This window comes from Saccopteryx bilineata, chromosome 4, assembly GCF_036850765.1.
Source record: "Saccopteryx bilineata isolate mSacBil1 chromosome 4, mSacBil1_pri_phased_curated, whole genome shotgun sequence".
Lineage (NCBI taxonomy): Eukaryota > Metazoa > Chordata > Mammalia > Chiroptera > Emballonuridae > Saccopteryx > Saccopteryx bilineata.
The window spans coordinates 190,895,447-190,907,781 of record NC_089493.1 but is presented as its reverse complement, the minus strand read 5'-3'; the positions used below and the strand labels follow the sequence as shown (position 1 = coordinate 190,907,781).

The window sequence follows — 12,335 nt, the reverse complement described above, 5'->3', positions numbered from 1 at the left end:
ACGTCAGGGGCAGTCCGCAGAACCCTCCTTCCAGAACGGAGGCTGCCGTCTTCCCAAAGTTCAGGAAACCTCGCTAACTCCTTCCTCCTCATCCGGGGGCTCCTCCCCACCTGTCAGAAATCAGGAATAACTGTGTTGACAATCCTGATGAGGAACAGCTTACCTCGTCACGTTAAAGCACGACCCCTGGCCCACCACTCACTTCTGGGTGGCCCACGGACCAAGAATGGTTTTGCCATTCCTAAATGATTGGAAATGATCCAACGCAGAAGCCTAGACTCTGATATGTGGGCAGCTCAGTGTCCGTAGAGAAGCTTTATAGGAAGGAGACCTGCTCATTCGTTTACCCACCACGAACGGTGGCTTCGTGCTGCGCCAGGCTGAGTAGCTGGGGTTGCCCAAAGCTCTACATCACACACACGGCAAATCAGGGAGGCCACGTGTGTCCCCTCTCTGCGTGTCTGAGGCGCCACTTTCAAATATGAACGACATAAAACCCATTGCAGATCAGCCGTCACGGATGAACATGGGCAGCGAATGGATTTTGACGACAGGGGGCCCTGACCTTGAATCTGAATTAGATGGCATGTGACCCCCCCCTCCCTCCACAGAGCATCTCATCTTCTCACTAGAATCTGCATTTCAAAATATTGGATCCGGTTATTATTATTATTTTCACTCATAAAAAAATTTGGAGGATCTTTTTCCACTCTTGTTCCTTTTGGCTAGGTAGGACTAGGTTGTGTCTCTTGGCCCCCAAAGCATAAAATGTTTGCTATTTGGTCTTTTATAGAAATTTGCTGACCTTCGACGTAGACCAGGGAACTGTGCCAGAGATGTTATTTTGTCCTCTCAACTCTCTGGCTTAGGTTTTCTTATATCCACCCAGAGCCTAAAAGAATCTTTCACAGACCAAAGTCAAATGTCGGTGAGAGTGTTCCCACCACTGCTAGCGGAGCATGAGAATTGAACCGGAAGTCCTGTTTAAAACGCACCCCTCGTCCCAGCCTCCCGTGGGGGCTCTCTCCTCCCCTCCTGGCGTGGCCAGGATCCCCCTCCATGTGCTCAGGGAAGCCTCTCTGACTCATCTAGGGCCCATAGATTTTCCTGTCCTCTGCTCTGACTCCCCATAGGACAAACGTAATGAATCTTGGTCGCTTGACGGATCAGCCGATACCAAACCAAAGGAAAATCATCTAAATATTTATCAAGCATCGTGCTAGTGGCTAGATCACTGGGAGATCCTATTTTGGCGTAAATCACCACGCCCAGGGCCGGGGGAGGGGATGGTGCTCCAGGGGACCGAATTCCCCTGGGAGTCGGGAACCCTGAGCCGAGACTGAGCCGGTGGGCGCTCCACCGCTTCCTGTCTGAGCGACCTGCTTTCCTCGTCACTCCACCTCTCCAACTCCGCGCTTCCCCACCTGCAAAAGATGGGACTCAGGTCGAGTGACCCACCAGGCTGAAGACTGGCCAGGAGGCCCATCTGTGGGGACAGCACTGCATGCTACCAATGCCCTCCTGCCTCCCCAGCAAAGGAGCCCAGTCCTCGAGGCTTCCCCATCCCCAGTCCCGGACAAAATGTCTCTTTAAGTATTGACAGCCCATTCCCCCCCACACCACCCCTCCTCAACAGCCTGTCCCGGAGGAATTCTGGAGCAGACCCATGTCCCACGGCCCCAGGCTCAGCCAAGCCCAATTTCTTCATCCAGGATCAATTATTTCTCCTTCTTCTACCTTAGAGAACAGTAGTGAATCCCACTGTCAGCCCCACAGTCCTTGCTGTCATTCCCTGTCTGCCTCTGAATTTCCTCTTCGGCTGTGTCGTCTGGCCTCTACACTATCCTCTCCGCGCTCACAGAGACAGAGCGCCCAGAGGCATGTCAGAGGACGCTGGGCCTCCTCGGCGGGGCATTTGGAGAGCTCTTGAGTCCTTCTTCTCCCTCACCATCACCCCCAGCCCTTGTAGTTTCAGTCACCAAGTACTGATGTCTCCTTCTTTTAAGAATGTCATGTATTTTACCTGTATTGTATTCTGCTTTGAGGCATAACCTCCCCCCCCACACACACACACATACACACAAAACTTGGAAATGTAGACACTGACTTCCAGGGTGGGGGAGGTGGAAGGTAAGTGGTTTGAAGATGAGTATGTAAACCAGTGGTTTAGAGACCTCTTTGTATTAGTTGACATCTACTGTCCTTTGGCTTCAGCCTCACCTCCTCCAGGCAGCCTTCCTAGGTTTTCCAACACACAGGAATCCCTCCTCTTAGACCCTTTATTGATGTTGGGGGCCAGGTCTTTAATGCAATGTCAAACTGTAGGAGGCTAGTAAGTGCAATGCCCACCCATAGCACTGAACAGGGAACTGACCTCTTAGGGGATAACCAGCCCTCTTGCCTCCATCCCTTCCTCCTTCCTTCCTCTTTCTCCTTCCCTCCCTCTCCAGCTCTCACTTTTTCTCAGAGGAAGAGAACCACAAGAGGAGCCAGAGCCTGCCCGTGGAGGTTGACCAGCAAGCCCCCGTCTTGACCTGGGTCCTGCCCTACGACTGGGTGACCAGGCGGCTCTCGCTCCTCCTGCCTGGGAGCTCCTGCTGCTGCCACCAGGAACTCTGTCCACATCACAGACAGGAGTTGGCAGGGCCCTCGTGTGGTCCGAGCCCTGCAGACGCTCCTCTGACTGCTGTGCCCGTGAACTTCCAGGCTGGAGACGAAGGGAGACGGGGTGCTGTGGACCCTGGTTCTCCATGGCCGTGTCCCTCCTGGCAGCTGGTCCCTCACACCCAGTCCTTGCCCAGCCTGCTTCCGTGACAGGCATCCTGTGGCAAAGCACTGGCGCTCGATGTGCAGGCAGTGACATTATCAATGGAGAATGCAGGGGATGGCAGGGTCCATTTGAGCGAATCTGGTGGCAGCAGGGATAGAGTGTGACAAAATAGTCATGGTCTAGGCTTCAGGGACTGGCATTTTCACTGCCTTTGATCTTATCTCCCTAGTGACCTCTGTGGAGTCCCTTCCTATCCCAGACTCAGGTCCCTTCTGTGCAGCATGGCATCCGCCTGCTCCAAGTTCTCTAAGGCTCTTTGCGGTCTGATTGTGTCCCCTCCCTTCACCTCCCTCAGCCACCCTCACACCCCCCTCTACGGCCCAGAGAATCCGCTCCCTGTGGCCAGGGACTCCACAGGAAAGAACCATGTTCTCTGCCCAGTTTTCCCTACTTGAGCCTCTCGTGGTCGGTCCTAGTCTCCCCAGGGCCCGGTACAGCGGACGAGGGTGCCAGCCGCGGCATCCGCCTGTGAGTCCCGGCTCTGTCTCCTCCACCGAGGTACGGAATCTCTCTCCCTCCGGGCCCCGGTTTTCTCTGCAAAATGGAGACGATAGTACTGACTGCATAGGGTTGTTTTGAGGATTAAAGGCAACAGGACAGGTCGAGTCCTGACACAGTGCCTGGCACCCGGGGACCCTGCGGTGAGTACCATTATCACCGTTATTATTGTTATGTTGTCTACCACCTCCTCTCTGTTACTCTGGGGAAAGAGGGCCCTCCAGAGTCTGAGGGGGCGGCTTGGCAAGGCCCGTACAGGGGGTCGGGGGGGCCCTGGTTTGAGACCTCTGTGAGCTCCTCCGAGGAGGGGGACTCCGGCGGGAAGACCTCCAGCTTCCGCGCACAATTCTCAGCATACAAAAATGCAAGGCACCCCTGTGGGTCGCCTGTGTCCACATGTGTGGGCTGTTTGTGAGGACAAAAACTCCACCATGTGGACTCAGCCCAGCCCCTGCCCACAGCCCTCGGAGCTACCCTGCTGTGGTCATCGCCACCGGCATTAGCCACGTCCGCGGCTACACTGCAGGGTGACGAGGGGCAAGCGTCAGAAGACCTGCGTAAAAGCTGGCTGGGGCCTTCAGGAAAGTTGCTCCACCACCCTGACCTCGGTTTTCCCGTCTGTATAATGGGGCAGCCCCCCCCCCCCAGAGGCGCTAGCAGGATTACACGAGAGTAACACAGTTTTGAGGACTGCGTGAGTTGTGAAGACTGGGCAATGCCCAGCCCGCCGTGTGTGTTCCGTGCGGACGGGCTCCTTCCGGGCACCCACCCCTTCCCTGCAAGCTCCCCTCTTTCGGGTGGGGGCCTTTGCCCTGTCTGCACACCAGTGTGAAGGCGGGAGAGAGCCTCGTACCCTGTCTTCCCCTGCCTGCTGTCCCTACAGCCTTCAGCTCCCGGCTGCACTTGGCCACACTGAGCTGACCAGCAGCCCAGGGACAGGAAAACTCTCAAGGAAGGGACACACACAGTTTTTTGTTTGTTTGTTTGTTTTAATTAAAAAGAAAATAAGAAAACAAAACAAAACAAAAATACACTTCCCAGGGTGTGCTGTGACCCAAGATCACAGATGAGCAGAATATATACAAAAGCAAGAATATCCCCAGAGCTGCACTCACTCACTCAGGGCCCCCGGGCGGCGGGGCAGCCCCCCCCACAGAGGCCTGGCTTCTCACCGAGGCTTCTCCTGGGCTATGGAAAAGGAGGCGTGTTCAGCCCTGTTTGTCTTGGGAGACTCAGCGTCCCTCAGCTCACTGCTCCACGACAAACACACAAGCAGTGGTCTTCGCAAGGTTTAGCAGGTGGGTGGCACCCGGGTGGGGGTCCTGGGGGACACCACTCCTGTCCCCGCCCTGCTCGAGGCCTCAGGGGCTGGGGAAGCGATGCCCTTCTGAGAGGGGAGACGGGACACATGGGTCCTCCAGGGGCGTGGCCTGGGCTTCCCTCCTTGAGTGGCAGTGACAGGAGTGCCGGCAGGAAGGTTGGGGGCCATAGAGCGACTCGGACCAGGATGGGATGCACCCGGGGCTGGTGCTGAATTCTGAAGGGGGGCCAGGAGGCAGTGGATATGCTTGGCACAAGCAGCTTTCGCCCTGACCTTCCTTAGCCGGTCCATCAATTCTGTCCCGCCTCCTCTGGGGTCACTCAAGACTTGACTCTTGCTCTGCCCCTAAGTGCGTGTGACCCTGAGAACTCTACTTAACTTTCTCCAGCCTCAGATCTCCCATCGGTTAAATGAGAAGTTCATATGAACCCCACAAGGAAACTGTGACTAGTAAGTGTGGCCACGCCTTCAAAGAGCCAGCCCTCAGTAAGTGCTCAGTAAATGGCCACGTGGTCACTGTCATCCATTTACCAGCACTTCCATTGCAAGGCTGGTGGGTGTGTGTTTCCGGGATGTGTGACAAACAGGTTTACACTGTGTTCTAGAGACGAGCTGGATTTCTCTGAGCCTCCTGTGTCCGTTCGGGCAGTCCAGAGGCGTCGGACGGCAGGGATGCTGGCCGGGAGGACCGCGCCGTGTCCATCCGGCCCGGGGGCTGTGCAGTCTAGACCTCGGTGCCCTCCCTGGGGTAGAGGACGCTGTTCGAGTTGATGCCGTTGTAGCAGTGAGGGCTGAACTGGTTGAGGACGGAGCCTCCGTAGCCGAGAGAGTTGGTGGGCACGGGGTTGGCCCACTCGCCCCCCGCCCCGTGGCTGCCGAGGTTGGTGAGTGGCGTGTAAGAGTTGAAGTTCACCAAGTTCTGCCCCATCTTCTCCGTGGGCTCAGGGCTCAGTCCCGGCGCGGCCACGGGACGACCCGCTGGGCTCGTCCCACTCACGTAGGCTGTCATGGTGGAGAGGAAGCCGCCGAGGCAGGGGGCGCCCGGCGGGGCAGGGGACGGTTGCTGCTCCGGGGAGCCGGCGGTGCCCGGTGAGGCGCTGTCCAAGATGTCCTGGGGGTCCGTGGTCTTGGGGCTGCTGGCCAGGAGACCGCTCTCCGTCGTCTTCTCCGTGCCCAGGGGGCCCGCGCTGGAGGAAACATCCGATTTCCTCTTCCTCTTCCTGCGGAAGTTTCCGTTGTCGAACATCTTCTCACAGTTGGGGTCGAGGGTCCAGTAGTTCCCTTTGCCTGGTGCGAACGCGGGAGAAGGTGAGCGGAGAGACAGACAAAAGGCTTTGCCCCTGTTCCTCCTCCCCACCCCAAACTGAAAACAAAGCTCGTGAACCCGGGAAGACAGAGAACAAAAACCAGAGGCTGAGGACTCGAGAATTTCCACCCACCACCCGCAGCCCACACCCCACCCATCTTCATTTCGGGGCCCCCTGGCAACTAGGCGCTCAGGGACCTCCGCGGGAGACAGAGAGGCGGGAGCCGAGGAGCTGCTCACAGCGTAGGTCTCCTGAGAGGTTCGAGTCCTGGGGGAACGGGGCGGGGGGGCTGCTTCTACTGGTGACGGGGAAGAAACCTCAGGAAAACCACAGAGCTCCCTGACAGTCCCCGGCGCGGGGTCCGAGGATGGGCTCGAGTCCCGGCTTTGGTCCTCACTGACTCAGAGAACTGGGCGAGCCTCAGTTTCCTGGTCTGAGAAGTGGGCTCAGTGTACTTGTCCCTTTTCCTCAGGGTGACCGGAAAGGACAGATTCTTGTGTGTCACCGTGAGGTCCGATCCCAAGGTCATGCCTGCACTCACTCGGCCTGAGGGTAAGCCCAGCTACCGGAGGAGAGGGGACACATACTCCTGCCCTTGCTGGCCTCAAGGTGGGCGGAGCTGGGTTCTCCTGCACCAGAACCTGGCATCCTGGGCTGGAGCCAGAACCGACTGCAACTCTGGGATGAGGGGACGTGAGTCTTTACTCTCCGTACCCCCCTGATGGGTGGAGATTCGCCACTAAGAAGGAAAGGTTCACAGCCTGGTGTGAGAGAGCCCCCCACTCAGGCCACAGTCCAGTAGGATCCCTGCCTTCTGCCTCCCCTGGGAGCCTGCGAGGCCCCTGCCTGTCACTTCCCTTATCTGTAGAATGGGTTTCCCAAACGCTACCCTGCAGCAAAGATTGAAGAGGTCACGTAACTCGGGTGGCAGCCTAATGTGGCCCTTCGTGGCTGTTCGACAAGCAGCCCAGGTCCTCCCAGCGGCCCGGGTACGCGCCTGGGCGTTTAGCCCGACCTCTCGTACCCCGAGGCCTTCCTGTGACCCCAGGGTCTTCCTGTGACCTGAGTACCGGCGGGTTCGGATTACTCCGCCATCGCCACAGCCTCCGGAGAGCTGGTCAGCACCAAATCCTTGCATACATGACCCGGCCACTAGCTGGCGGAGGGGACACTGTTACTACGCCCGTTTTTCAGATGGGGAAACTGAGGCACATAGATGGCTGACCGGTCAGTGGCCCAGCCGGGACGGAAACCCCAATCTGTGTCCAGGGTCCATGTCCTCCTTCACTGCTGACTCCCCTCTGCCCCCCAGTTCCTGTTCAGGACTTTCTGGAACAGGGTGTCCAGAATGAAGTGACCCCCCCGCGCTCCGGGCCCCCTGACCTGGGTCGTCCTCGTCCCGCGGCACCTTCTTGAAGCAGTCGTTGAGCGACAGGTTGTGGCGGATGGAGTTCTGCCAGCCGGCCTTGCTCTTGTTGTAGAAGGGGAAGTTGTCCGCCACGTACTGGTAGATCTGGCTGAGGGTCAGGCGCTTGTCCGGCGCCCCGTGGATGGCCATGGCGATCAGGGCCGAGTAGGAGTAGGGGGGGCGCACCAGCTTCATCAGCTCCTCCTGCGATGGGATGGGCAGCCAGCCCAGGTCGCCGCCGCCCACGCCGGACATGCCCGGCAGCAGCTGCCGCTGCACCCCGTAGGCCTGGGGCAGGAAGGGGCTGGCGCTGGGGCCCGGCAGGTAGGGCTGCGGCGTCATGGCCTGCCCGTTGAACCAGAGGTAGGGGTTGGGGGTGGCCCCGTACTCGCCACCCCCCTCAAAGGAGGGGGGCCGCTGAGGGCTGGGCACGCCCTGGGGGTGGAAGAAGTTCTCATAGTACAGGCTCATCTCGGGGGGCTCCTGGCCGATGCTGGGGAATTGGGGGCTGCAGCGAGGGGGGGAGGGCACCGGGAGGTCGAAGGAGCTCATGCTGGGGCCGCGCTCAGCAGAGACACCTGCCTGGCACCTGCGCGGGGAGCTGTCCCTGCAGGTGCTCAGCGGCCCCAGCCTCCGACTTATACCCCTGAGGGCTTGGCCGGCGGCCCCACCCAGGGGCGGCCACCTGCGGCCGGCGGACCGCCTCTCCCTCCTCCAGCAGCCAGCCCATGCCAACGGGACAGGAACCTCCCTGCTGGCCACGGCAGGTCCCGCTAATGACATGCTCAGACCTGCTCGACAGCAGACACTCCCTCCTCCCTCCCCGTGAGCTGTTCTGTCCCGCTGTCCTCTTCCTCATCCCCTCTGCCCCGTCCCTCCTTCGTTCTGTCTCATGTCTCTTTCCCCTTCTCCCCTCTGGCCTTCTCTCTTCTGACCTCCTCTGTGCATCTTTGATTTTCTGTCTCCCTGTCCCTTCTCGGCCTCTCTGCGTCTCCTTCTCTCTCCCTCCTCCTGCCCCTGCCACCTGCGCCTCCCCCGTACTCTCTCTCCCACTGGGTTTCCACCTCCTTCTGCTCCTCTGTCCGCTCCCTCGCCCTCCTGCTTCTCCCCTTCCTCCGTGGCGCTCGGCCCTCTCTCGCTGTCGCCCATTTCTTCCGTGTCTGTCCCTGTCACTCAGCCCTGTCTGCGTTCCCACCAGACCCCTCCTTCTCTGCCCCGCACCTGGACCAGAGGGGACGCTTGGTCAGAAGCCACCTTTCTGAGTCTTTTGAAGTGAAGACACCTGGAGTTTTCAGGAAAGAACCTGGTTCTGGACGACCAGGAGAGCAGGGAGGAAGAGGGCTGCTGGTCATGGAGATGCCCTCCTGCCACACGCATGCACACCATGGACACACGCACATGGACACACACGTGCACACACCTGCATGTACACACTCACACACCACATGCACACGTGCACACACACATACACACATGCACACAAACAAGTGCACACATGCGCACACATGCACACACATGCACACAAGAAGAGGATGGGCTGTGGACAGGTCCCTTCACAGGCTGACTCCACGGGAGCAGCAGGGCTCATGAAAGCAACCAGGATGAGAACGTGAGCTGAGCTTCCGGCCCAGGGAGCACCGGTCTGCACTGTCCAAGCTTTTGGCTGCAGGGACGAGGCAGGCTCGTACACAGCCCCTTATCTGATCGAGCCCTTTCATGTTCCAGCCTGCAGAGGCCCCTGACAGCCAGGCCCAGGGAGAGCCCTCCGCTCCCCACTGCCCTCTGCAGCCCGCTCCGCCTCAGGCTCGAAGCCGGACCCCAGGCTCCAGCTTCCCCTGGCTATGCGGCCGGGCCCTCCCGTCTCTGGGCTCCACTCTCCGTCTGCAGCGTGGACAGGGCTTGTCTCGAATCTCCCTCATCCCAGGGCAGGCCCCGGCTTGGTGAGTGGGGGTGGTCCCGTCTCAGAGGGTAGGCAGCTGTGCCCTGAACAGGTGTTGAGTAGTAGCCTGTGACTTCCCTCTGGGGTCAGCAGATTGGAAGAAAGTTCCAGCCAGCCCCCCTGGTCACCGCCTCCCTCCTGGTCTCCCACCCCTCCCTCCTTCTCACATCTGATTTCCGCTCACTTCCTCCAGACCCCATATGCCTTTGAAACCACAGAAGGCGGTGGGTCACTTGCTGTCCCGGCCGGAGGAGCTTCCGAGGGCCCTCCCCGGCCCGCCTCTGCTCTCCTCGGCTGGGTCAGGAGACGTGTGGAAAAAGCTGGAATGTCATGAAATGAACCTCCTTGGCAGCATCTTGGTCTCCAGAGATGATTCCGGTAACTGGGTGGCAGAGGTCCTCCCAGGCTCTGAGGGACCGCCTGTTGCCACCATGGAATAGCATGTGACGGGGCACTCTGAAAGGGCCTGCTGGCACTTCCTTTCCCAAGAGCAGCGCAAAGGGGCCACATTTTTGTTTAGAGGATCTCTACCAGGCTCACTGCTGGGTCACTGCTGTCTTTTTAAAGACTAGTCGCCTTGGAACCCTCCAGTACAGACCAAAGCCTCACACCACACCTCTGATCACCCGACAGACTCAAACGGGGCAATAATTAGCCACGGGGCTGTCCGCCACAGTATTATTGTATTTATAGCTCTACCAAACTGGAATGAACCCGAACGTCCAACGGTAGCGGATGGGTTAAATGAATTCCCTATCACCCAAATGATAAAATATTATGCAACAACGAAAAATAGATGGCAGATTCTTTAGTGATATGGAGAGATGTTTATGTTCTAAACACAAAACAGGCTGTGAAACACCACAATTGGTGGGGAGGGGGGAGGGGGGGCAAAAAGTATATATTCATACACGTGTATAAAATATGTAAATAAAAATACCAGGCCCTGGCCGTTGGCTCAGCGGTAGAGCATTGGTCTGGCGTGCGGGGGACCCGGGTTCGATTCCTGGCCAGGGCACATAGGAGAAGCGCCCATTTGCTTCTCCACCACCCCCCTTCCTCTCTGTCTCTCTCTTCCCCTCCTCCATTGGAGCAAAGATGGCCCGGGCGCTGGGGATGGCTCCTTGGCCTCTGTCCCAGGCGCTAGAGTGGCTCTGGTTGCGGCAGAGCGACGCCCCGGAGGGGCAGAGCATCGCCCCCTGGTGGGCAGAGCGTTGCCCCTGGTGGGTGTGCCGGGTGGATCCCGGTCAGGTGCATGCGGGAGTCTGTCTGACTGTCTATCCCCGTTTCCAGCTTCAGAAAAATACAAAAAACAAACAAACAAACAAAAAAAAACCGAACGGTCAGTTAGGATTTCTGCATGGAGAACGGGCTGCGATTTTTGTTATTGTTGTTTTTCCATGATTCCTGATTTAAATGGTTAGAGAAAAGCGGGTCATTTGCTTTTGGGATTTGACGTGAAAGGCCAGCGAGAGGCAGTATAGTAGACAGAGAGAGAGCACAGGCTCTAAGGTCAGGAGGACCGGGTTCAACTCCCAGCTTTGCTGCCGAGAGCACGTGCAAACCTTGACACGCGATGTAACTTTCCTCGGCTTGTTCCCTCAGGTGAAAATGGGAATGATGCCACCTAACTCACGTGGCGGCCGTGAGCATCCACTGAGGGAACCACTGCCACCCGTGTAAACCATTTCACACGGAGCACAGGGGCGCCCTCAGTAACGATTGGTTAGTGTAGGGCAGTCAGTGCACCTTGGATGTCTAATCACCCCTGAGTTTGCAGGCCGGGGGGGGTGGGGGCGGAGGTGGGCTTCCAGCGAAGGACGGCAGGGAGGGACATTCAGCGTGGACAGTGGCTGCACAGCCAGACCCCGCCACCTGCAGCGGACAGCCAGAGAGGCACCGAGTCATGTCACAAGTTCACAGTTGATCTGGGTCAGGACCTGGCATCCAGCCCCTTGTCCCACCCTTGCTGGAGTGACCTTTCTTAGAGGTTGTTTTTTGAGGACTGCTTGATTCTTTTCCCTGGAGACCAGAGAACGCTTGGCCTGTCTTAGAAGTCCTTGTCCACGCGAATGGAGCCTTCGGTGCCTGGAGTCCGGGGCCTGGGACCATTGTCTCAGGCCGGGGAGCCCCCGTGTCCTCAGAGGCCCTCATTCTCCGTGTCCATGAATGCTGCTGCAGCCCTTGGGGCGGGTAAGCGCTGCAGCCTTACGTATTGACTGGGAGACGGTCCTGGGCGGGGGCCTGACCTTGGGGAACTCTTCCCAATGGGGCCGGTGCTCGGGGAAAGAGGGGAGCCCAGCCGTCAGCCGGGTGCACCGCCGGGTCCTGCAGCCCACCGGGGATGGGTGTGCAGCCCCCCACCCCGACTGCAGCTGCCCAGGGCCACCACCGCGGGCCCGGACCTTCCAGGGGCGGAGGGTCATGTGGGGAAACCGTGGACCAAGGAGGCAGGCGCTGGCTCCTGGTGCGCCCGGGGGCTCTGCGGGGAGCAGAGTGTGTCTGCTGCTCACTCAGTCCTGATTCTGGTCCTCGATTTCGCACTAGAGTGTCTCAGAGAGCAACCAGCTCTTCTGGGCCTCAGTTTCCTCATCTGTACAATTAGGAAGCCCAACTCCGTCCGGGCGCTGCTTTGAGGACTGAGTCCCAGGCATGTGCTGGGTTCATGCGAGCTCCCCGGAGGGTCTCGGAAGCCCAAGGGTGAGGGGAGAGGCTGGAGGTTCCCAGCTGGGGCTGCCTTATCCTCAAGATCATGCACCTTCCTTGCCTTCCCTTCCGTTTAACAGGGGCATGGCTTCCCTACCCCCGAGTGTGGGCTTCTGGGAAGTCTGGCCCAGCTGTCAGCCACGCTGACGAGGATCTTGGTATGATCTCTGCTGCAGCTTTGTGGTCTGCGGTTGAGCCGGCGGCTGGAGAAACATAGACCCATCGCGCCCTCTGGTGGCCATCTCTTTAAAAGCAGGGAGCGGAGTGCAGCGACACAGAATGACATTCAAGGGCAGGCGGATTGTTTCTGAGCCCCTTTGTACAAG

General features: G+C 58.7%; 1 protein-coding gene across 1 annotated transcript; it reads right to left on the bottom strand.

Moving 5' to 3' along the window:
* Window positions 1–4,372: 4,372 nt before the first annotated feature.
* On the bottom strand, window positions 4,373–7,966 carry FOXI1 (forkhead box I1). The gene is made up of 2 exons (XM_066277511.1): window positions 7,340–7,966; window positions 4,373–5,936 (listed from the first exon to the last, which is right to left on the bottom strand). The coding sequence occupies exons 1-2, from the start codon at window positions 7,914–7,916 to the stop codon at window positions 5,374–5,376; spliced, it is 1,140 nt and encodes a 379-aa protein (XP_066133608.1). The 5' UTR covers window positions 7,917–7,966; the 3' UTR covers window positions 4,373–5,373.
* Window positions 7,967–12,335: the final 4,369 nt, after the last annotated feature.